The following is a 25,658-nucleotide window of genomic DNA, read 5'->3' as shown; positions in this document are numbered from 1 at the left end:
ACAAAGCAACATAAAAACCCTACTCTGGTCTGAATTTTGGCTCGCCATCCCTTCTCCACAGTAGAAGCCCTCACAGCTAAGGTCTGTCAATGATCTTGCTTCAGTCCGAATATTCTAACACCAGCTTGTCACACCCAGATGACGAAAACCCAGGATTGACAACTGACCATGAAGGTCTGTGGGGCCTATTTCCCACCTGTGGTACCTTTCTTCTCCTACCATACCCATAGCCCAGCCAAAAAAACCAAACAAATACTACAACATCCAACCCGAAAACCTGGCCAATTTGAAGTCCACAGTCACATCCCACTATCTGAACTGGTTTTTCAACAACAATGTTTACAGCAGCAATTTGGATACTGTTAACTTCAATTGAGAGGCTGGGCAAACATGTAAAGATCAAATTTTGGTATCCTAACAGGAGAAATATTCTCACAAAGAAAACAGGGAAATAAAAAAATGGAAAAGACTGAATTGACCCCAATACAAGTAACAATAGAAAGAGAGACAGATTGGGATGATGAATAAGAACAACTAATAAAGAGAAAACAAGTTGCCTTTTATCCTTTCCTAGATCATAATGGTCAACTTCCACATACTTCTAGCATATGCCGTGTTCTCCATCACATTTGATTTCGGTACTGCCTATTGTACTACTATGACTAAGAGTAAGAGAATCTAATCAAGTGTATATTCTGGCTGAGAACATTCGGAATTTCCATATGATAAGTGAAAGGTCTTCACTTGAATTGGTTGCAGGTATTATCACAAGTGTTACTGCATGTGATGTTTAATGCATAGGACTATCAAGTGTAGGAGCATTGGAGTAGTTAATACATCATGAGGGTTAGAGTTGTGGAGTTGTTACCATAGGCGAAATATACATTGAGCAGCTAAGAAACACTTCTGTCCAACATAGGTGGCCATCAGCACTGTGGCTTTACAGAACTCTGCAGATAGCCAGTAACTGGAAATACTCAATTAGAGGTCGCCCAACCTCATACTCTCCTGACCAGTCCTTGCTGGAGCCCCAATCCATCAACTCAGTTTCCGTCAGACCACCAAATCAAATACCACAGCCCCCACCCAGCCCCCAGAGCCCCACAGGTAGCAAGCCACCTGTGAGCTACAGGACAGTATATAACTAACCAAAGTAGGTAACCATGATCTAGCTACACTACCACAGTCCCAACCCCTGACACCTCAAGGTAAGGAGGGCCTAACTGTCATAGCTACAAGCCATATCAAGGACAGCCACCTGAGGGCAGTCACAACCACCAGTCAATAAAGGGTAAATTATACAATGGAGTAAAAGGCTTCCAAACTGGCATCCCTGATATAGGAGGTACATGGATAGGAAATGAGACAAACAAAAGGTAGGCACCACTTGCAGTAGGTGTAACTGCCAACTACCATCTGTAACCACATCCAATTCTACATGTGACCAAGTATGGCCTAGCATCTAATTACTCCATATCACTCCTAGTAAATCCAAAGATTCACACCAAGGTGCAAGAAAGTTCAAGGTCAAAGTCATTCCCACCAAAGCAAAAAGATGACACCTAGCTGAACTACTGTAAATACCACTTGAATCAAGATCAAAGGAATGGCGATAAACCACAATGTAAGATTCTGACTATAGAAAGGTAAAGTAATAAGGATGGGCAGGGCAGGAACAGCACTTGCCACCTGAGGATTGATGTGATCGTATGATGTAATGAAGATACAGGATCGTCATCAAGCAAACCTATAGGTATTTTGTATCGTGAGAAACTAAGGACTCTGTTAAAACCAAACAAGGAACTTGCGCTGAGCTAAAGAACAACATGCATGATCTCCTCCAATACAACTAGACTCCCCCTGAATAAAATACGAAACCTGTAAGTAGATGATAAATATGAAGCAGACAATATTTTACTGAGAGGGGCCTGTAAGCAATTTTATTGAAAAGCTCAAAGTACCAGTATCATGAGATTCTATGTAGGTGACAAGAGGTACGAACAGGACTACCCAATCCAAGACCACACAACAATCTCCAGTGTTAGGATACTTAGTGAACTCAGATATCTGTCTAGCATCGTGAACTATCATGAGTATTAACGCCTGCCAAAGGCCAAAGGATGAAGGTAAGAAAGAACTTAGTTGATTGCATGAAGATCAATCTCAATGGTCAAACCACTTGCCTTTTATAGACCTTCCTACAAACTACTTACAAATCTACTTGTCATATACATTGCAGCTGTGCCCCATATGTCTACAGGATCCTTTGTCCTTATAACCTCTACTTGGGTCATGTACATATCCCCTATGACTCCTAAACCAGTCATGTGTTTGAAATCCAAGTAAGTCTTACAAGACTTACTCTTATTCAACTAACTATCCCAATATAGCATACCAATCATAACTTAAAGTCACAGTTTAAATCATGTGCAGAACCCACATGACCCCTAAACAGGTCATATGTACAAACAATATTCATAATATCATACAACTCAAATGGGTCATTAATCCAAACTATGACATATGAAATCTATTACAAATCATCACAGGTTTGCAACAGATGATTTGCTTGGTACTTTGCAGGAAGTGGAGGATACAATGGGGGATCCCATTTTTTAGCAGGATGGTTCAAAGATACATACTACAAAAGATACCATAGATTGGTTTGAGGAAAACAACATACAGGAAATAGAATGGCCACCTAATTTACCTGATCTTAAACCCATTGAGCATTGTTGGAAGAGGATGAAGCAAAAGCTACATTGACACTTTCCTGACATTCACAAAACTAAAAGAGGTCCAGATACTGTTAGAAGATGTTTAGCAGAAGCTCTCAATGTGGTTTGGACACAGGATATTGAAGGAGAGTTTTTGGAGAGCTTGTGGGAGTCTATGCCTGGAAGAGTAGCTGCTGTGTTGAGTGCAAAGGGATGGTATACAAAGTATTGATTTTTTTGTTCTGTAATTTTATATTGTTGTTGTTGTATAGGTGGGAATTTTATATTAGTTGGGGTGCAGTTGTTGCGGCCGCCCGCGAAACGATTTGTCCCGATACTTTATGTTTGGCGATCTACAAAATGCAGTGCTAATTACACCGAGCAACGACAACATTGGCTACGTACAAAGTTCCAAGCTCAGAAGAGCCATTCAAATTCCTTGCTCATTCTATACCAGTCCTCGTTCCGAATCCCATTGCCATTCCAGCCATACAGTTTCCAATGCGTCCCCAACATCCTTCAGTAATTATACTTAAGCTAATGTTTTGGAAGTTGAGTTCTACACCTTAGGTCAAGTCCATCCTTTCTTTTAAGTTAGTCAGAGAACAAAAATTGTTCCCAATTGGATAGTCTCTAGACAAAATAGCAGCATTCACATGTTGTTTTTAGTTACCGTAGAGATGGTATAAATAGCTGTTGTTTTTCTTAACTATTCAAAGGATATCGAGATTGGTACGAGATATGCTTCTACTAATAGAAGTACAGTGTTAGCTGTGAAAAACATATAGTGTTCATTATAGGACCTGATTTCTAAAAATCTGCATTTCCTAAAGTAAAGAGGCCTAAGGATTGGTTGTATATTATGGAACGAGTATTCCCAACATTCGCGATCATCGGAGTAAAAGCTAGTTACTGGTGGGGACAGCATAGTAGCCGTTTCCCACCCTGGTCACGGTTTAACGAAGGTAACACTTACATGCTTCTGCGCTCCCAGAGCTTCAATGTGAAGCTGTATACATGTTATTCTTATTCTCAATCCAAGGGGTTAACCACCTACCCAAAAACCCAAGTTGTATTTCCATTTCATCCTCTGTGCTCCATTTGTAACCCCCCCCCTCGCCCTCTACACCGACCTGGCCAACGGCGTCTCGTATCACAAGTCTCCAGTCTGTACCGTATCGTACCATATCATTCTCCACGTGAACTCAGAGTCCCTTTTGTTTTGTGCTTCCATCGGTGCCCGTAGACTCCTTGTCACTTGGTATTAGAAGATTGGCTTCCTTGTCCCATGCTGTTTTTGTTGTGAGCCACGGCTGGTGGTCTGTCAGAAGCGTTTACCCGTCAGTGGCCTTTGTTTAGGAAGTGCAGCTTTCCCCTCTCTTAGTCACACCGGCTTATTTGAGAGTCTTCGGGTGTAAATTGGATCACTCGGATGACAAGAGCTATCCCCGCATTGGGCGCATAAGGGACTGGGTTGAAGGTAAGTAGAATTAATTTCTGTCCCGAAATCTACCATTCCTCTTGATAAATTCCCAGTCCCACCCCCAGTCCGTGGCGAGTGATTGGATGTGATCGCCTTACGGGGCGGGTGGGTTAAAGAAGAGGCTAGATGAACTTGATTTGAAGTACTCGCAGGCAGTGGCTCACTTGTGAGATGTCTTATGCGAGACTTGGCTATTGCGCACACAGCTGTTCCGGGAAAGGGTATGTACTCTATGATAAGTTGGCAGTGGCGGCTTGGGAAGTTTTCCCAGTGTGTAAGCACAAATTGAGTTAAAGGGGGGGTGGTAATAAAAAACTATGAAGTTTATTTTTACTGGCTCTCCACTTTGGGTGCGCTAAACCATTACTCCAATTACTCCCCCCAGTCCACGACAACCTCCCTAGGGATGCTGGGCTAAACAGTCCTATCATCCCCCACCACCGCCACCACCACCGCCACCACCACCACACCCACCACTACCACCGCCTCCACCTCCACATCCGCCCCCGGTTCCCCCGGCGCACCCTCCCCCCCCACCCCCATCCGAGTTCCCACATGCCCCGGCCGCAACCGCCCCACCACATGTCCCACTAGCACAATTCCCCGCTTCACCACTTCCAGTACTGAAGCATGCTGGAGTAACTGCGTAATTATCCCTCAAAAGTTCCTTAATGAGGATCTCTGCGAACGGGCCCATGTCGAAATAACCGGGTTTCTCGGTACTCCACGGTTTCCTCTTGTTGCGTTCGTGCTCATAGATCAGAGCCTGGTAGAAGGCTTTCCGCTGCGCCTTCTGGCGCTTGTCTGGGACTTGGACTACTGAGTGGGCGGATATGTGCGTGCTTGGATCGGGAACGTCGGGTATTGGGAGGGGCTTTGAGGAGAAGTAGCGTTTCATCGTGGATTGGCAGAGGGAGCGGGTAGCTTCGCAGTACCAGCAGGTGCCTAGTCATGTCAGCTAGGTTATGTAGAACGCTGGGATCGGACAAAGGGGGCATACATTCACTATAAGGCTCTCTGTATAGCTTTTCGTACTTCTCGCAGGTCCACTTGAACGCCTCCCCGAGCTTTGCTTCATCAATCTTATCGTCATGCCCGACGAATTTTCCTGTGAGAGCTAAACTATACTTCCAATAAATCGAGGGATTGCCCATGAGCGTATGCCACACTAGGTCCACATTTAAGGTCGGAACAACACAACGGCCGGGGTGATTCTTGATCATGTCCATGAATCTCTCAAACTTCTTCACAGCTGCCTCAATGGTATCGACGATTGCTGGTGAGTGGAGCCAGTCAATCTCAGCCATTTTCTCTACGAACGTGCCCTGCCGAATCACCGCTCCGACAAGGTGAATGGAGAATGGAGAGGGGTTGCTCCAGAACCTGGACATCATCCTCCTGAACGATATTTTTCCATCACGGTCAAGGTGGCGATATGGTACAATTCCGGATTTAAGGAACTTGCGGTTCTCCAGGGAGCGGTTCATTTCTACCTTTATATCATTGAGGTCGGCCGTTGGAGGATTCGACCCGCATGTTCGTAGGGAGCTCTGAAGGAATATACAGAATTGGTTCGGGAACATCCAGCTCTTATCGGGAAGCATTATTTCCGGATTAGGTTTTCCGTCCTTATCCAGAATTGTTCCCGGAAGTGGCGTGCCCGCTGGTGACGTTAAGCGGTCGAGAGCTTGCAGGAACTTTGCTCGAGAGAGGGTGTCGATGTTTATGACTGCCTGACAAGTTCCGTTTGGACAGGTTTTGGAGAATTTGGAGTCGGCGTAGCCGGTACTGTCCCTACTATTGGTTATGAGAATCGGAACGAGGTTCGAGCATATGGGACAATTGACTGGGAGGCTATCCGGGAAATCAAGGTTTTCCACGCTGAGGTTGGTGCTTGTTTGAAAATTATTTATGGCGGTGATTGGGAGGTTATAATCAAAGCCATTGTCAATTAAGGAGTCCTGTTTTTGTTTCATTAGTTGTTGAAAAACCGAGTCCTAGATAAGAGACCCACGATAACACTCCACGGCAAACCCGCCCTCCAGAAATCAATCTTTCCGACCCTATAACAGTCTTCCAAGAAACATCTCGGATTCAGGATAAATGCGTGCCATACCATCAACACATCTGGCACCGGAAAGGTTAGTCAGCCAACATTGTCCTGTCTCCTACGGAAACGATAAAAGCATACCCAGCGGCGGCATAGCGTCAGTACCAAACACTATGTTCGAATCCAACACCTCATCAAACACCTGGGCTTTCCGCACAGCATTATGGCCCGTTATCCCTTCCTCAAATCTCCCGAACTTGGAATTGTAAAGTATATGCCACCACCGAGTGAACCTCTCCACTGCCCTCACAACGTATACTTCCCATCGCTTTTCCTTGGTACCCGCTTGGCGTTTCTTTGTCTCTTCATTGGTAACGACGATGTCCGGGTATCCAAATAAATTATCCACCGCCGATATCTGCAAGCGGAGTTTGTGGAAGCATGCCAGGAGCTTTAGGTGAATGATGCATTGGTCCGTGGTAGGTAGGTAGGAGGAAGGATCCTTTTCCTCCTGCTTGTCGAGGCCTGCGGGAAAAGGGTTTTAATGGTTATTGGACATGTCGGTGCAAAATGTCAATCCTTGATCGTTCGCTATTGGGCTCATCATACACAGAGGAAGGGAGGAACGAAGGAAGGAATTCCAAAATCCTTTATAATATCATGATACTCCACTCCCGCCCTCAAAACACGGCTTATATAAGCCAAACGTAAGGCAGACTTGGAAATACGAGTACCGTAGTTAGACTACCGTACGTGTAACCTCCATCCGCCACCAACCTACTCGGGTGCGATACCGAAAACAGACAACCCTATACGAGTAACCAGGGTGCAGTACGGTAATGTTGAACCTATTTCAGGTCTGGCGTCCTCCGGTGAAATATTTGACAGGTGCTTTCACCAGTCGCAATCTGCTTCCTGGAGCGCCAAAGGATCCCCGAAAATGGGAGGTGCGATCACCCTGACTCGAGGTGCATCTCATCTCAAGCCAACTGGTGGCGATGTCTATGATAATAGGATGCGAAGGAGGGATTCATCCATCCGACCGGGAAAATCAGTGTCCAGACGCTCGCTCTCTGTATCGACATTTTTCTTCTTCATGCCCCCTTTCCACGGTGGGTCCAAGACTCCCAAAGACTAGAATTCTTTCCATAACGCCAATGAATCCGTGACGAAGTCCGTCCCCACCTCTGATAGCACGGGTATCGCATCCAAACGCCGCGACGGGGTAACAATTCCAAGGAACCGATACCATGCCAGACCCAGTCGGGGAAAGAAGTACGATAGACTATGCCTTTCGTACTCGTACTCGAGTACAAACGGAACCCACGCCACTTTGGGTCTCGAAGGGCTTGGCAAGGCTAATAATCCGCTTACCGGGATTGTGCCCCTGATGTCATATCATGTAAATTTATCCACGAGCTACCATAGTATCATAAGTGGTTTTGGAGAAGAAGGCATACGTAGGCAAAGGAGCTGCAGGAGATTCCGCCTTGGAAGGCTCCCCGCGCTTTACGCACCTTTGGTTGAAAGTTGTTACCAGGCATGTATCTCAGATCTCACTCCCGTGTGGCTAGGGCAAGGTGGTGTTTTGGGTGGTCATTATTTGTCACTCGTGTTACCGGGGACAATCGCAGCCGAATGCAGTAAAGCTTATTATAGTTAAGCGCCGTATCAGGCAAGTGTGAGGACGTCTGCGCTGGTATGACACTCGTAATGGCGTGACGTTTGTGAAACGGACCCAGCTTGTATGGAAGCCCATGGAGGTGCACGCACGAGTACGATAAGTATCGTAGGCATACCGGTAGAAGAGTATCATACAACACCATCTCTACACGCTACCCTCGCCCGGCAACGAGAGGCTGCGAAACTTCTGTTAGAAGGAGAGCGAGTTCTGGTGAACCTAGCAAACAAGGACGGCCACACGCCGCTGTATCCCTCCATAATAACGGGAAATTGCATCCAGTGCCTCACCGAATTTCCCTCCAATCCAGCAGTCGAGGAGCGAGCTGGTGCTGCGAGAACGGCCTCGCACCGACCCATGTCGCCATAAGGGCGGATTTCACGGATAAAATAAACCTCCTAGAGAGACACAAGCCAGTCGACATCAACAACCTCGAAAAACTCTCCTCCACAGTACTCCGCCCGGCAGTCAAAGACTCATACCCAACCATAATCCAGTGACTCCTGACCGGCGCTAGAACAAAAATCAAAACCCCTCTCCCTCGCTGTGACTAAGGGTTGCGCGGGGGAACTACGCCTCCACCAGAAGACGAAAGAGTAGATGGGAATCCAATAGATAGCGAGGGCAATACACCCCTGCACCCGCACAAACTTGAGCCTCACGGACAAGGGTGGATAAGTCCCACAGCATCGCGAGGAGGCTAACAGCCAGCTAAGCCAATACCAGGACACAAAATCAACCTCAATCAGAAAGTCAGCACGAGCCTAGTCCCACCTCTCTTTGCAATGACCTAGGACAACAAAGACATGACCAACCACCCCCTTCAGGAGGGCAAATCCGATGTCACAATGACGCAGCTGGGAATTCGGCCAAAACCCTACCTGAGGGATTATACATGCCACTCTTTGCTCGCTGGTGAGAGTGAGAGGGTGCTTGTGGGATCCCCGTGTCGGGGATGCCGGAGTACGTCGGTGCATGTAACAGTTGAGCGAACATAGAGGTGGAGGTGCTAAGGGCGTGACTGCAGTTAGCGGCGGGGGTGGTGGATGGTAATTGTAGGAATGGGGAAGGGGTGAGTGCATCGAGGTTGGCAGTCGAGAAAGGGGACCAGGCGGCGGTAAAGATATTAAGGGCGAAGGTGAAGTTTAGGAAAGATTGAGGGCATAATATTTATAAGAAACTCCTATAACCTCATAGGATGGGAGGCATCCCTGGGATCTGGCACAAACTCCCTGCACATGCTGTGTTTACCACGGCGTCCCGTCTTGTCGGTCCTAGTTTTGCAAATATCCCGTAGGTAGTCCCATTAGATACATCCTATATCCATTTAGTACTGTGCAGTTTACTAGAGACCTTGTACACCAAGAGCGACCCTTGCACAACCTTGAAATTTATGGACAACCCTCAGACTTTAGTCGATGCGTAAGTCCGCTTCTGTACAATTTAAGAATCAATTTTAGTGCATGAGCTCCCCTTCGTTCTTGGCCCTTCGCCCTCTCTACCAACCTCTACCCCGCAACCCGCACAGTGCCCCCACGCATCGAGCTCCCGTACAACGAGCCCCCGCCGTATATTGACTCGCCCTTGGTGGTCGTGTGGCTTTAAACTGCGGTTCAAAGCATTTTTTAAGCCACTACTTGCTGTGCAGGGTGCTGGCCACGAAGGGAGAGATTGTAATCCCGATTCCACAAACGAGTGAGCGTCGATGAACATGTAAACCTCATCCTGTCTATCACAATTCAAGCATCACATTACTTGAGTCTAACCGCCAACTACTCCAACACCAACGTACAAATCGCAAGAATTATATATCATACAGGTATCACCTCCACCCATCATCGATAGCAAAAAACTGCCGTGCAAACCAGAAAAAAGCACAAAAACAACCAACACTTAAACCACCACCGTATCCGAGGTACGGGATTTCAAGCTTCCTCTAGACGCTGAGCAGGATCTGCGCCAAATAGGCCCCTGCCATCCTTTGCGTGAAAGAAGCTAACGCCGCATTCCTTCCTGCGTCCGAGGAGGTACCAGACTGAACTCCCCCAGCACATGAGCACACCAACCCAGCTCCATGTTGGCGCGGAGCCGTGCATGAGGAGGGCTTGAAAGGCTGTTCTAGGGTAAGTTGAAGCTACCATTGTTAGTGGTGTTGTTGCCTATCTATCTGTGAGCCGCTAGCTAGTACAGGGGGAGAGGGAGGATGTACTCTAAGCAACAAAAATCCACTAACAAACGTAGCCCACGCTCCCAGGCCGCTGAATAATCCCATCAGCCAGAACCAGGGAAGGTCAAGGATGTAACAGTTGCGACTAATGTCGCCAAATTCTCCACTGAGAAATATCCAGGGCAGGATCATGGTGATGCTGAGCACGTTTACGTAATGCAGTAACTTCCATGCGGATCTCGTCTCCTCTCCTCCGTCGGTGGAGAGCATCCCGTCTGTTGGGCCTACGCCCAAGAGGTCGCCCGAGCCAATGGTATTGGGGTTCCCGCGGAGAACGGATTTGTATGCCTTCGTGAGGAGAATTGGGTATGCAGCTACGAATATTGTTGAGAAGAGCCCGGCAAGGAAGCCCTCGATTGCGAAGCGAGTGCCAGGGCGGAGGACCGCCATTGCTAGGGAGAGGACCATGGTTATGCAGGAGGACATAGTGGTTACGGAGAGGGAGTTGGTTGTGAAGAGGTGGGTGAAGGCCATTGCTAGAAGGAGGGAGCCGACGCGGGAGAGGTGGTAGATTGGTGGGTTTGTGTAGCTATCACTAGTTAGTATTCCGTATAATCTCATTGGTTCTGGTAAGCATACGCAAAGCCGATGTTGCTAAGGACAATTTTTAAGCTATAGATAAGGGCGACGGGAACGACCTTTTTGGCTTCCGTCCATTTAAGCTCAAAGACACACCCCTCACGGCTCCCGGTAGCCAATTGCTTTGCAAAGTCTCGGAGGCCGCCCCCCGATGCCCGCCGCTTGCCTTTTGAGGGAGTGGGCAGCGGGGCTACCATGCTGCCTAGTCCGAGTGTGTGTAATGAGCGAGAGAACGAGCGAGTTACTGAAGCGGCAAAATAAAGGAATATTTGTGTCATTATTAGTTGGAAGAGAGTTGTGGTAATCGGGTAGACAAATCTAAAAAGATATCAGCTCCAACTCAGTCTTGAGGGACGTTTCTAAATACTTATAAACGCCAGCTATAGATGAATAGTCAGCAAGGTATTACTTCCTTCGGAGTACCAAATGCGAAAGGGACTCACTAAGAAGCGTAAACCCATTAACCTTTGAAAGTGTGAATGCAGCCCCTTCGTAAAACGTCACCAGGAGCCCAATGTACATCACCCATCCCCTCTGTGTATTCCACAGCCACCACCCAAGCCTACCATTTCGTGTCCACTTTGCAAACCCACGACTCTCCGACTCACTCCCTTTCCCAATCCTCCATTCGTGACAGCCAGCACCACCACCCCCACTTCCTAGCGTATCCAAATCTCCGCTATTCCGCGGGAATGGGCTCGGCGTCCTACTCATTAAATTCCCCCCACCACCCGTACCCTGACCAGAAGCTCCGCTGCGCATCGGCAGTAAGGGTATAGAATGAGGACTCAACACATTCCAAGGAGGAGACACGCTCCGGTTCTGTGACTTGGACCGAGGGCGCCAGGATGCCGCGTTTGGAGGTCCATCTTCGTCTGAGGAAGAGGAGGATTCCACGAGGAGGTTTGGTTGGCCTTGGTGTGAGGATACAGAGCTCCCGCCGCTGCTTCGGTTCCGGGCTCGGGAGTGGGAGAAGGGTGTGGTGGAGGGAATGGAGGATGATGCGAGGATTTCGTGGGGTTTTCGGAAGAAGCGACTTGCTGGTGAGCGATTCATTGGGTGGTTTAATGTGGCGGAGAGTGGACTCGAAGGCAGGGGAACAGAGGAATATCCAGAGGAATACCTGTAAAGTGAGCGAGAGAGCCAAGCATCACTGGTCTTGGCAAGACGCAAGTTTTTGGCAAGGTGCCAGCAGCAGCAGCCTCAGATGCTACCAGTGCCAATTGTTCACCTGGATACGATACGAGTAGCAGCACCATCGCCTACCAGTATCACTCAAGTTTTCAACGGCAGTCCTCTAGTGTGGGGATACCGTGTAATCTAGACTACAGCCTAGCGAAGCGTGGAGAGCGTGCTCCAAGGACACCACGGGAAGTCATCCAGTGTCCTAGAATCTCATACGTGCCCGATTACTCCGAGTGCTCACTAAATAAGAAACCCTTGCAATTCGAATTTAACACGAATCTGTGACCCATGCAGCAGCCCCTCCATCCTACCCCTGAGCATTGGGCGCACCATTCACTTCGTTAAGGCTCCTTTCGTTGATGTCAAACAAATGGATGTAAGATTTACCCATAGCTTTGTTCTATCGTTGTAATCAGTACAGTGGGAAATAGAGGAAAAGCCAAAATTAAACAAGACAATACCATATTGTATGCTTCAAGTTAGCTATCTATGCCGAGGCTTGCCTAAGTGTCACTCCACCAGTAGTACTCGTACCACAGCTCGGTGTGAATCTTGGGAATAGGGTATCGCAGAATTATGTCGGGAGGCAGGATGGTAGGTACGCAGATGGTGTATGATACCAGTGCTCGAGTACTGATAAATACCTGCCAACGCCACTTGATTTGGTTAATTCAACACGTCTGGCTGACTTCTGAGAATTCACCATCTGCGTACCGGTACTTGAGTATCGTATATTACCTACCCTCTCAACATACGATACCGACACGATTCCAGACCCCTACCCGTAATTTGCTTGTTTGTCAAGAGAGCTTGACAAAACAGTGAGCCTAGAGTACCGTAGATTGTCCCCTATAACCCCCCCGACCGTAACAGCAACCTCACCCAAACTTAAAAATAACGCCCTGTATGAGGAAGCGAACGACAGCAGCCGGTGTATTCTGTGGTGATTAGAGATACATAGATTACCAGTAAATTTACGGCTTTGGTGCTGATTGGGAGTTCACTCGGCTTTAAGGGCAATTCACTCCCGCTCAACCTGTGCGGGCTCTGTTAACCGCCTTGGCGTACCTTTCCTTCTACAGTACAAGTATTATAAGTACTATTAGCGCGGCCTATTGATAAATTAGTCACGTGTTTCTGATATGATGGAAAAACTTGCCCGTTCTAGTGTGCCTAGATAAGGCACGTGACTAATATATGATACGTTATCCATCGGCCGTACCCGTATGTAGAACCCTGCCCGCACACGCGTGATCCTGATTGCACCGTGCTAGTATTGATAGGCACTGCCAAGGGATCGGAACAATCGCCTATAGTTTAATCCGCCTCCACGGGTCGACCTTTTGTTCTCATCCTCAACGGCATACTCTCTACTCGAGTACAGTACACCAACCTCGCCACCCATCTCGAGCAGCGGGTAAGTCACTAATCCCTTGTTTTGGGTACTTTGTTTTCTTTAGTGCTACCGAACACGATCTAATTCAGAACAGAAGGGTAGGATGCTTCGGCTAGAAGCCGCTGCCGACTCAGGAACAATTGTTGCTTTCAGCTTACTTCCGACTCACCGTCGGCTGCTCAAGTACTTGCATGGCCGAGTCGAAGTCGTGCTCCCAAAGCCCGTAGACTAACGATCAGTACCGGTAGGGACTAGCATGGCTCTATGGATGACATACGGCACTGAATCTAGTATACTCGTATACCGCCGCCGGCCAGGGGTTTGAGGTGCCAAAGCTTCTTGCTTGTTTGAGCAATTTCCATACCAAACCCATCCTTCTATTTCCTATGGAGAGGGTAGAATCGTCAGGCCTTCAGAATCCATAGTTGTTCAATTACCCGCGTCCCTGCCTGAGTTCTCGTGAATCAGCACATTGCGTGCCCATGAGGCTTTCGTAATGTTTCTTCGCCGCTGAATCTATGAGTCGCCTATCCCTTATAAGCCTCATGTTACAGGACAGCCAGGGTAGGAGTCGATATGGCTATCCTGGAGTTAGTTGAATGGCGGTTAGCTCCTTCAATTACGGATCTTACATCACTGTATGGACTACTGGATTCAGCGCATATCATCCCGGTTTCAATTGACCCGGCAATTGTTACTAGCTTTGGTGCGTGACTTCAACTCGGCCGTGCGAGTACTCGAGTAGCCTGAGGTTCTCGAGTGGGGGACGACTCCCCGGTTGATCCAGTGGTTGTCTTGATCTGCTTGCAAGGTACGCACGCGAACCGCCGGGAAAAGTGGTAGCGGTCATAGTTGGTTGAAAGCTTGGGCGTATCACACTAAAGGAGGGCTGGCTGCGTCCGTCACATCGACATTACTTGCAAGAATTCACGGGTTTTGGAGGCAGCCCCGCCCCGATGCCACTATCCCAGCAGGCTCTCTACGAAATGAATAACCCTTACAGAAAACACTCGCCCCAGTCTTTCTCTCCCTACATACTTGACCGGAAGAAACCAACCGGACCCCTCCCTTTTCTCCTCTCAACATCCACCTTGAGTTCGTTTCCAACACCATTCTATACACCTTCTTTTATCCAATTATGGGGGAAAACTCAGCTGGCCACACAGCAAGAGGGGTCCGTGGCCTATTTAGGCCGAAGGCTAAGCCTAGACCTCATTCCCCGCCTCCTCTTGTCCCAGCTCCACTTCCCTTGGCTTCCACTCCACCCCCCGCGGTCTCCACTCCGCCACCCCCCCCGTGTCCTTGCGAAAACACCAAATCAGACCAAGAGGTTGAGAAAGATAAGCCTCACGATAGACCTTTGCTCGATGAAGAGGTTGAGGCGTATGTGACCACTTTTTTATTTCTTTCTGGCCCTCGCTTTGTTAACGTGGGTTTAAAATCTGACTTGCTCTACGATATAGCTCCATCAATGCCCAGCAAAAGATGCTGCTTGCCATGCATCAAATGACCCTACTGGCTTATCTCATGTCGGAGAGTAGCAATGAATTGTCTGAGGCGATGATAGAGTACGGCCGGGTTTTCCAGGCGCGCATGAGAGCTGATCCAACTCTGAGTACCGATCAAATCGAGGACAATGCACGTTTTAGATGCTACACGCATGCATCCAAGTTCTGGAGTGACATGTCTTCCATGCAAATGGCAGTTCACCAGACTCTTCTCAAGGACTACCAGCAGTTGAATCATCAAGTTGCAGGTTTCTTCGAACACTATTCCTCCGATGTTGGTGACCATAAAGTCATCGGAGATTATGACAAAATGTTGAGGAGGGCCGAGATGGTAGCCGATTTTCGCTTTCCAGCAGATTCAGGACACGCTAGAAGCGAGGCGCCAGAGGGCGCGCACCGAAATTCAGACTATCGTAAGCATGCACGATCCAGGCCGCAATCTGCGTGGAGACGTGGATGCACCTACGTCCCACGCGGAGCCTGTCCGGTGTCGGGTCTCACCCATGGGCAGATACCTCATCCACTCGAGAGCCCCGCTACGTACCCCGGGGTCTTTAGTCCTCGTTGGGGAGAAGCGAACGTTCAGATAAGCCAAACTCTGCGTGAGGCCAGCACTGGTGATCAGAGGTTCGAAACATTGCCTACATCTGACGGCGATCCTGTGATGTCGTTTGCGAAAAGGCACAGCGATGCCCTTCGCAACTTAGAGACAGATTTTTTAGCTCGTATAGCCGTGGGGCTTACAAACACTAGCCTTGATGGACTAAAGGATGCCTATTGCAAAGCCGATGACTACGCTTCCGTGCTTGGACTTCAAGTGTATGCCAACCATCTGCTCGGCAAAGGCCAGACAGAGTTGTATGGGTCCCTCGAACCAAACCCTCCTCGGGCGGAGGACGGAGGTGACGAATCCGAATCCAAATCCGAGTCTGACGACCCTGTTTCGGACGGTTCAGCCGGTCCGAAAGATTCTGGGCCAGGCCCAAATGGTCCTGGCCGTAACAACCCTCGGCCACCCGGTGGTGGTTCAGGATCTAATTTCGCCGGTGGAGCTAGTGCTGGCGGGCACTCAAACAATTCGGCGCGCGGCCTGGGAGGTAGTAGAAGCTCTGCCAATGCCAATAGCCCCCCTAGCTATTCCAGTAGTGAAGGCCAATATGAAGGAAACCGACGTCTTTCTGAGGGTTTGCAAGCAAGTCTTTCGAAGCAAACGATCTACGAATTATCCGACAACGAATCACCTTCGGTAAATTCGGATTCGCCTTCCGTACTGAGTAGGAACTCCCTTAGTACGACCCAAACTTCCCTTGGAAGTGATAGTGACCTTCCAAAATCCCCAAAGGGGTCCTCTCCGGAGGTTATTACATCTGTGTCCTCAGAGACCGGCACCGCCAAGGTTGCGTTGAGCAAAGATGGGAACCAGAATCTGAGCGGTACTACTTTTGGTATCGACATGCCCATGGTTTCAAAGATTGTCGAGGGGTTGGGATCTAGAGTGGCCCAAGCTCAAAATTATTTCGTTAATCCCCTTGGGGATACCCCAATGGCACTATCCACGCTTCTTGAGGACTCCGACGAAGGCCCCGATCAAGACTCCATAGACGACCATAAAGTTATTCATACTGGTCGTAAGCACCGACATCTCAGAAGAGTCCCACGTTTTATCATCTTTCAAGGCGGGAATCTAAAGGTGTTTGGGCGCCATAATTCTTACACTGGGACCGGTCTTAAAGCCGGATCCCCATCCCAGGGCAAACATTCTCTTCAAGGCTACCAGCGTCTTGGCTCCTCGGTAGGGCTTCCGGCTCTATCCGCTTGTGATGCGGTTCCTCAATCTGCCAGCCGCTTAGGTGACCTTGGGAGCAATGACTCCACTACTTATGGACCCGAGAGTGGTCTATTCCAAAAAAGTGCTTGCGTCCAAGACGCCGACACAACCCCCAATAAAACCCAACAAATTTCCACAACGTGAGCAATACTATCCCGAAACATGGCCCTCCATATCCTCCGATCACATCTGCTAACCTCACGCCGACATTTAGGTTACTCTAGGCTCTACTTTTCTTGTCTTTTTTCGCCCTCTCGCAGTGGTTATCTTTCTATTTCCCTCCCTTTCCCTAAGGACAGGCGCATTAGGCTGAGATTATGATAAACGAAAACTCAGAGACATGGTGGTGTTGCATCGGATTGGATCGAGACAGGCGGAGGGGCGCTTTTTATTAGCTAACTTTATTCTTTGTGATCTTGGAGCTTGTTTGCTGGGGGTAGTTTGAATGCTGGGGTTTCTTGGTGTGTAGACTAGACTTAGTGGATTAAGTTCCAATCCTTTTATCCTTGTGGTTTTCAATGGTTTGGTGCGTTTAGCAATTTTAACCGCAGGTTGTGATGTCCGACGGAGAGCCGTTCGTGATGTTTAAAGCTTTTAGTCAAGCAACTATATATAGTACTACATTTTCCTTCTTACGCTCTCCCGTCCGACCCAATCATTGGTACAATGTATCCGGCCCCGAAATCCAGTTCCCTGTAAATCTGTGGACAAGATCCTGGGGAGTTTGGCACAATCAGTACCGGTACTCGAGCACTGTATGTAGTGCTCGACCCCGGGCGCCCGTTTAAGCAAGGCGCCGCAACAAAAATGGCCACCAAATTTGGTATGATAGCCGAAAAGTTGGGTCATCACGTGCTGTTCTCGCTCATCTACCAATCCGACATTTTGTTCGAGTCTTCCTAGCCAACCACAGGATTACTCCCCCACTCGCTGCACAGACCCTCCGAAATAATCTACTAGCACTGTCGGTACTCGAGCGCAGGACTACCGGTAGTACAGTGCATACCGGTAAAAAAATTGTGACGAACCCTCAGGCTCCAGGTTCTTATTCACAAATTTGCAAGTGACTAGGCTCCAGGGCGATCAAAGTTAAGGGCCAGCTTGTGTTCCTAACTGAAACGGCGGTTAAGCTGTACACCCATTTTGGAAAGCTTTCCGGGCAGAGCACCCATGAAGCACACATAACCTCCCTCGCAATCTCCGTCCTCGGGGCCGGGCCGCCCAACCCCACACGTCAACAGGACCTCTTCGTGCTGTGCTTAGGCTGTAGCTCGGTCGTTCTCATTTCTAGAACTGGGAGGGATTTAGGCATTTTGGGGTTGAGTCTACTCTGGACGATCGACCTAAGAACTCGCTGGTACTTAACTTCGACGTTGGTGCATCTGTTGGTGGGCATATTGCTAATAATATGCTGTCACACCTCCGGTTTTTATTGCCCCTTCCTTTCCTCCAAGGTGTAATCTCTTGCCATGGCTATCATGTGGTACTTAGGCTGTGATTACAGTGATTCATCTATTTATGCCCCATCAATCCACCGAAAAATGGGATTCACCCTCTTTACAGTATGATACTATACACCTGACAGTGCCAGCTAGTCAGTGGGGTTGCTTCCTGGTACTGCGGGGTTAGGGTTTTGGGATTCGCAAGGCGAGTGATACGATGTGATCGAGGAGGTTCTTGAGGGTAAGGCTTAGAGTGATGGGTTGGAAGTGAACTGGGGGGGTATTTTGCGTGAGCGAGGTGCGTATGACAGATAATTCGCGTTTTGTGGCCACCGCGTGGGTGGTGGCCATAGTGCGTCCCTAGATACATCTATCCCTTCTTGGTGCTAAGTTATGGGATGGTGGGGTTTATTGGGTTCTTGATCGTTTGCGTATTTTTTAATTAAATTTTTATTGCATCCCTGTTTGGCTTTACTTAGGGCTGACCAAGCCTCCGACTAGTTTTATGGGATATGGAATGAGAAGTCGGCCCCCAAAGAGGGGGAGATGGGGTAGGACATGTGCTGATCTAGCATCACGCGGGACATTCTATGATATAATACTATGGCGCTGCTAAGCTGGTAGGGGACGAGCAGCTGCGCAAGAATATATCTGGCACTAGCAACTAGAGAATTTGGGGGGGGGCAAGGGCGTCTGTGGAACGTCTGGGGTGCGGGATTCGTCGTCCGAACTCTTCTCTCCACCATCGCCTTTTTCCATCCTTGATTTCTCTCCCCCCTTATCGTCTCTCCTGACACCGCTCGAGCCTGCGTAAATCACTGCATTTGCATCTAGGACGACCTCTTCTACATCCCCCGTTGGGTCGTTGGCTCCCCCCCATTTGTCTTACATCCGAGCTCCCTCTATTCAATCTCCAGTCGTTGGGCAAAAAGCGTGTCTCCGCCGGGGGGATCTATCGACGAGAAAGAGCCCGCTGTAGGATATTCTTGGTGGTTCTGGCCACCGAGAAGGATGGGAGGGGTCATCTGCCATGAGTTTACTTTTTCTGGCGACGTCTTCTCTGCCCGGTGGATGTTTCCGACTTGGTTTGGGATACACCGGGTGATAGGAATGCTGAACTTTGTCGAAAAACCGTAGCCGGTGCGATTTACTGATCCCGATATGCGGTGCCATCACTCTGTACTATATCCGTACAAGGCCGGTACAGACCATCAACAGGTGCTGGGTATCTCCTGTTCTTAAGCTCCAACGCTCGAACTACGGGTCAGCGTCAATCCCCCTACTCCGCTAAAAAAATTACATATCTATGAAACACGGATTTCAAACGCTAAATCTATTCCATAACCTACAACCTATCACCACACTCCGCTCTCCAAAGACAAAATGTCAAGAGAATTAAATGGCCCCTAGGTCGGTAGCAAAACCACCGTATTATGCCTATCCTTCCCACAAATATGCTATCCTAGCTTACAGCGAGGGGCAAAAATACGTTCACATTTTTAGTAAGTCCAAACACCTAAAAAATGTGAACGTATTTTTGCCCCCCGCTGTACAATTGGGAACAGTGCGTTGGATATTCCAAGTAAAGAAAACCTGCATATCCTATCAATTACAGGTGCTGGCAGTAACTAATTACAACTACAGCCCAACACCTGCTTTGAATTGACTTGCCTTTTCTCGTCTTTAATATTACCTTTGTATCATAGTATTAAGCTATCGGTGTACAATATTGAGGTGTATTATCATATTGAATAATACTTCTACCACCTCAACAGCTACAATCCACAGAACTCCTTAGAAGAAAGAAGTGCCCCAAAAAAAGGAGGGGCATGCTTCGTATGAGCTCTGGGAAAAACGCAGATTTCTCCTACCACTTATTACTTGAACTCCTGTTTTTGGGTACTTCTTGACTGAGGCAAGCTGGCCATCCTCGGGGACTCCTATAACGACTAGAACTTCGACCGCCATTATTGCTCCGAAAGTTATATGATACTCCTCAGCGTATTGGCCATTCTCGGCCATTCCACCTAGCACTTTACCTACACAAAAACGGCCACTGTCTATCTACAAGCACAACTCATACTTGCAAGCTTATTTTTGTTCAGCAAACACCATTTCACCTTCACTCATAAGTAACAACAGACCCGGCTCACACATTCAGAGTGGAACAAAAAAACTGATAACGTTTTTCTCCTCTCCCACCTTGTTTATTGTTTTTTTCCCGAAAAATACGCCTAAAAATAGTTTCCTTCCCTCAAACATTTATCTACCGATCACAACCAGTAACATCACCATATTGTCACCCGGACTCCCACCAAACCTCCCAGTACCTTCAAAACAGCCCATCCAATTCCGCGATACACCGTACTTGCCTGCAGTCCAGCGCTGTGGAGATACGAATCTACGCCTCAGAACATATCCCTTGTTCCCCCTTCCTCCTCAAGTTAACAGGTCGGATAGGGCGAGTACGAGTAAACGAGAGTCCAACAAACTGAGGAACCGTCACGGTTCATCCCAATCCACCCGTTCGTGCGGTGTACACTGACCAACACACCTACTTACTACCTCTGGAGTGAAAAAAAAAATACCCCCTCTAGGAGACAAGATAAATGTGGAGTATTTTTTTATCTTTAAAAGGGCTTCTCGTATTTATGGTCTCTAGAATATTCTTGTGGTGGGGATGGCAGGGGGATGAGTGTTTTTTTTTTTCGAGTTTCTAGAATGACTAAAATTTTCAGTTCTCTCCTGCTCTCAACACACTGTACGTACACCCCAAAACAGGAGGTCTTTTTCCCTTTCCCCTTTTCCTTTTCCGAACCTACTAACAGAGATTCCAGTTTGATTTTCATTTGGTAGAACTAGTTTGATACCCCTTATTAATTGAGTAGCAGTAACAAGATTGTCCCGAAGTGGAAAATGTGAGTAGGGAAAGGGAAAGAAACTAAAGCAAGGTTAGGGAAAGAGCAAGGGGGGGAATGAAAATGAAAATGAAAACAACCCAGGGAGAAACAGAATGGGTAATTGTAAGAACAGTAATTGCAACAATCAGCGTGGGACTCCACCCAACCGGATTCCACAAGGTCTAGACCATCCCCCTCTTACCAACAAATTTGGTAATCTCAAGCCCCACACATCCTTTCATGGGCTAGAACTTCCGTGCCAGTCCTACTACCAGTCCCCCTTGCTCCCCTTCCAGCACTGTCTAATATTCCGTTGTGTTTTTTGATTTTGATTTTTACCCTGTAATCATTTCGACGAGCTGCCGTCATCGTAGTTTCTATCAGTGAGCTCCTTCATTCCCGCTCTTGATAGTACACCCCCCGCACAGCTGGAACGAACAGGTGTTGCAACGCTTCATAGTCCTCTTGTCTCTTTTGTTACAGAGATCGCACTTTGCGGTAGCCACGGTGATTTGCGTAAAGTCGTCAGCAGAGCAGGGTAGGCAAGGATTTGGCTTGATTGATGGCATCTTGCTGGTGTACTGTACTTGGCTGGGCCGTTTAAGATATGTAGGAATAAGTGGAATCGGACGTTTTTATGTAAACGGCAAGCGAAGACAAGACAGTGCAAGACAGGACGGCAGGGATTTGCTAAAGTGTGTGCTGCAGTGCACTGCTGCCACTGCTAGTGCCACTGCTGGTGCTGTTGCTAGAATTGGACAGAGGATGCGATAGACTTGCTGTTAGGTTAGAGGAAACAATAAGTCAGTCAATCAAGTTGCAAATTCGATCAATCGAGAGAGGAAAGCCTTGCTCTGTGCTCCATCTTTTTTTTTCTTGGGGGGTGTAGTAAAAAAGAAAATAAATAAACCGGGAGTAGTATTTACCTCTATGAAACGAATGACACTTTGCAAACCTTTTTTTCTCTGAATCACAAACCCGACACCTTGGTTTCGATGCGTTGAGGATGAGTTTGGAGAGAGTGGACAAGAGGTGGTGCTGCTGGAAGTGAGAATATATAGCTTGACGGGAGGGGGCTCACTCTATCGTTTGCCTTTTCCACCCCCCCCTCCTACCTCTCCTCCTACTCCTAAGTCTACTCTTTCTCTGCCATGAATAGAGAAACCCTTCACAAACCGTAAGTCTAGAAGAAACACCTGGGACCTGCTCTCGTAGTTGAGAAATGCATGGCACCCTATCCCTACTAATCACAACATTCCGGTTCCTAAGAGAATGTAGGGCGAGATAGAGGTATTCGCCGTGAGAATCTGCCAGAAACCTCTCTTCATTGAAAACTTTCGGATGTAGTGAGAGATGCAGCGGATAAGTAGAAATCCATGGTCAGACCTTGTCAAATGCGCAGTGAGTAGACTTTATTAGCTTACTCCGACTGTCTGGAACAAAGCCCAAACCCTCGGCGATCGGGCATAGCTTTCTATGTCAATTCTGGTGTGACCTCCTTCCAGCCTAGAAAGACTTCAAACATTACGATGCTTTGGCTCTATTATTATTATCCTTCTTATCCTTCTTATCCTTCTCCTACTTCTTCTTCCACTTCCTCCTCCCTTTCCCCCTCTATCCCCCACTCTCCGTCTCCTAGTGCATGTGGAGGAAAATCTTTCGGATTCCGGCATTCGAAACACCCTGTCGGCGAAAGACTTTTACCGGAGAACCAAATAACGTGGGCACGGGGGAGAGAGGGATGTGTGGCTTATGCGGAAGGGTAGAATGGCCCATCCCAAAGGCGTGACGAACCGACGGGTTTGCGCTCCCACAACCCCCCCCCCCCAGGCGCCAAATCGGATGAGTTGATAAGGGAAGCCCCAGTAATTGAAAAGTTCGGACTGATACATGCAGTGGAGGCTGAATTGTACACCTATAACCGCCTGGAGGGAAGTAAATAAAAGGAAAAACGGGTTGACGGATCATACAAAGAGGGGATATGACAGCACCGGGATAGATACAAGTTCCCTTCAGCAGCAAAAAACGAGCTATTTGGGCGATGGAGTGAACAGTTGTATACAGCAGCTGACTCTGATCAATTATGAGTGCGGCCAGCGGCAGGCAGACTTTGGTTGAGGAGCAAACAGCAAGGGGGACGGGTACTCAAGCGAGCAAATTGGGAAGAAGCAAAAAGGCGACAACTGCAGTGAGCAGAAGCACCGAATTCAGAAATTGTAAGGCGCTTGTGAAGTGATCAGTAAAAACCCTTTTACACAAGTCAAACGAAAACGCAGTATTAGTTAGACAGCTCCCTCCGACCGCTAGCTTTAATCCAATCGCAGCTTCTGACGAGTATCCCTACGAGAAAGGGTGCCGATCACAGGCAGGTTGTTTTGGTCCATCGACCATAGAAGTTCAGACGAACCACTGCCGTGAGGTTTTCCACAATCCGATGCACCTACCCGCTCTTGTGAGCTCAGCAATTCATACGACATGTGCAGTGCTGGTCCATGTAGAAGGGCAAGGTGGAAGCCTCGGGATGTGGATAACCTATTGTTTGTAGAACGGACATTCGAGACCCTTGGATGGGGCGTAGCTTGCATGTTCGCAGCAGTGATATGGTAGAGTTTGACTGTGAGCCCAAAACCGGCCAAGCGGTGAACATAGCACGGGGTGACAGCAGGAAAAAGAAGTAGTGATACCCTAGTGGTGCGTTTCTCTGCATCTGTGGAGGGCCTCCATTGGACGTAAACCACCAATCCGAGTGGTAGAATATTAATTGACAGGACACACAAATATGGTGTGTTAAATTGAGACCAATTTTGTGGATCCGTCGGAATTGCCTGCATCACAGATAGGAGTGTGGTTGTGATCGACTCTTTGGAAGCCATCCTGCTGATAACCACCCCGCCAGGTTCAATTCATGGCTGCCGGGAATTCTAAGCAATGGGATCAGTTTCTTTCGACTCATGTCCACCCTAGTCTTTCTAGTAGCCAGAACCTTATTGTGAGAAAACCGTAAGCCTCCATGAGGAAAGAACTCTGATGTAACACTGAAACTCTCAATCTACCTCTGATACGACGGCTTCTGGTTAGTTAGAAAACCCTACGGGCGCGTCTAGTCTGTATCTTTTCAGACTTTGGCGGGCATATAATACCAAGTGCCATAATTACTAGACGAGGCGAGATAACCCCGACCAACCCATGTGCCACATTTTCCCAAAGCATCGGTTACACCTTTGGTCACGAGGCGTGATGACATTTAGAGCACCATGAGTAACGAGTGAGCACCCATGAAGAACGTCCGATCAACAGCGCAAATCCCAAGCGAGCGGCGTTAGTTATAGTAAATTGGATCGAGACTCCCCCACTCCGCTTAAAGAATTTCTGAGACAAGTTGTATATGCAGATCTCTCCTTATTTCTCACGGTCGGGGTCCCGCTCCTGTGCAACCTACGTATCCTGTAATTAGTCGCCGGGTTTATGCTCGTGATACTTCAATTTAGGTATCAAGAAACATCACTCAGGAACTCGCGGGGTATATCTCTCAGTAGCGGTACCCCCCCCCCCAAAAAAAAAAAAACCTTGACTTATGCCGGACCCCATGAAACCTTAATTCGTTCCTCCACCAAAAAGTGGATCTAGCCGCTGTCTTGGGCTGTTATCTCAATTCAGCAAATTCGGTGGCAGCCGTGGAGCATCGGAGGGTGAGACCGGCTGCTGGAAACACCGATGACTTGAACGTCGATATCGAGTTCTAAGACCCCATACCCACGTGAAGGGCAAAGATAAGCAGTGGGCGAATCTATTCCACAGGCCCAAATCGGTAACCAACCTGATATGGTTCCAGTGATCGTGTTTCAGACCTGCAATGCAGCACCCACGTAGGATCGCAAATACAGTCTCTTATTGTTTCCAAAATCGAGAACATCTAATGGAGATACACAATCTCTTCGATAGCTTGGCGGCGTTAAGCCTTTTGCGCATATCACCCTGTGACTTCTGGTTCTGAAAATATGGAGCGTGAATCTCCGTCTAGGCTTCCTGAACAAGTAGCACGTGATTTATCACCGCGCTCACTTCAGCGGCTAATGGCGGGCAAGAGGACACACCAAGCATTTTTTTACCCCTACCACGCCCCCTTCACAACCCCTAAGTCTCTATGCAGATTCCCAGGATTTGGCACACATCGGACTAAGCCTAAAGCAGCCAGCCGATTAGGTGAAGTTGGTCCCCCGAGTGAGATCGCATGACGGTAAATGAGCCTGTTACTTGAGTACCTTTATCGCAACACCGTCAGCCCACACGCTAAGCTAACCCCTAAATTCAGACCTCAAGTAGCAGTCAACTATCCATACCTTTTTGCCCTCCATGACCTCGTGCATGTACATATTTGATCAGACTTTGCAGCACGTAGTACTCGTACAACACTCGGGTATTCAGGGCCCTCATCGGATTTCCTGGCTAGAAATCAGATAAATCATTCACAAGTTTCGGAGTGAAAGGTAGCTCTAAAGAAGAAATCCAGTTACACTGCACGAGCTTTGATAGATTCGCCAAGACCTGATGCCATAACCCATGCATCATAACTGTGCCTACCCAGTTCCCGGCAGCTTTTGGTTTGCCCGACTCAGCCCGGAAATCGCCGGAAGGGGCTCACCTGTGTGTGTGAGGCATGGT

General features: G+C 48.2%; 3 protein-coding genes; 1 reads left to right on the top strand and 2 right to left on the bottom strand.

Moving 5' to 3' along the window:
• Window positions 1-4,952: 4,952 nt before the first annotated feature.
• On the bottom strand, window positions 4,953-6,833 carry GSTUM_00002706001 (uncharacterized protein; the record flags this gene model as incomplete). XM_002836423.2 has 3 exons in its annotated part: window positions 6,392-6,833; window positions 6,215-6,327; window positions 4,953-6,161 (listed from the first exon to the last, which is right to left on the bottom strand). Exons 1-3 carry the CDS (start codon window positions 6,402-6,404, stop codon window positions 4,953-4,955), a joined length of 1,335 nt encoding a protein of 444 aa, XP_002836469.1. The 5' UTR covers window positions 6,405-6,833.
• A 2,888-nt stretch (window positions 6,834-9,721) lies between these two features.
• Window positions 9,722-11,793, bottom strand: GSTUM_00002705001 (uncharacterized protein; the record flags this gene model as incomplete). XM_002836422.2 has 5 exons in its annotated part: window positions 9,722-10,090; window positions 10,141-10,687; window positions 10,738-11,055; window positions 11,105-11,117; window positions 11,181-11,793. The coding sequence occupies 5 exons, from the start codon at window positions 11,791-11,793 to the stop codon at window positions 9,857-9,859; spliced, it is 1,725 nt and encodes a 574-aa protein (XP_002836468.1). The 3' UTR covers window positions 9,722-9,856.
• Window positions 11,794-14,803: 3,010 nt separating this feature from the next.
• Window positions 14,804-17,157, top strand: GSTUM_00002704001 (uncharacterized protein; the record flags this gene model as incomplete). XM_002836421.2 has 2 exons in its annotated part: window positions 14,804-16,794; window positions 16,869-17,157. 2 exons carry the CDS (start codon window positions 14,804-14,806, stop codon window positions 16,876-16,878), a joined length of 2,001 nt encoding a protein of 666 aa, XP_002836467.1. The 3' UTR covers window positions 16,879-17,157.
• Window positions 17,158-25,658: the final 8,501 nt, after the last annotated feature.

Source organism: Tuber melanosporum (genome assembly GCF_000151645.1).
Source record: "Tuber melanosporum whole genome shotgun sequence assembly, scaffold_146, strain Mel28".
Taxonomy (NCBI): domain Eukaryota; kingdom Fungi; phylum Ascomycota; class Pezizomycetes; order Pezizales; family Tuberaceae; genus Tuber; species Tuber melanosporum.
The sequence above is the reverse complement of the archived record's forward strand: the minus strand, read 5'-3'. Positions and strand labels throughout refer to the sequence as shown.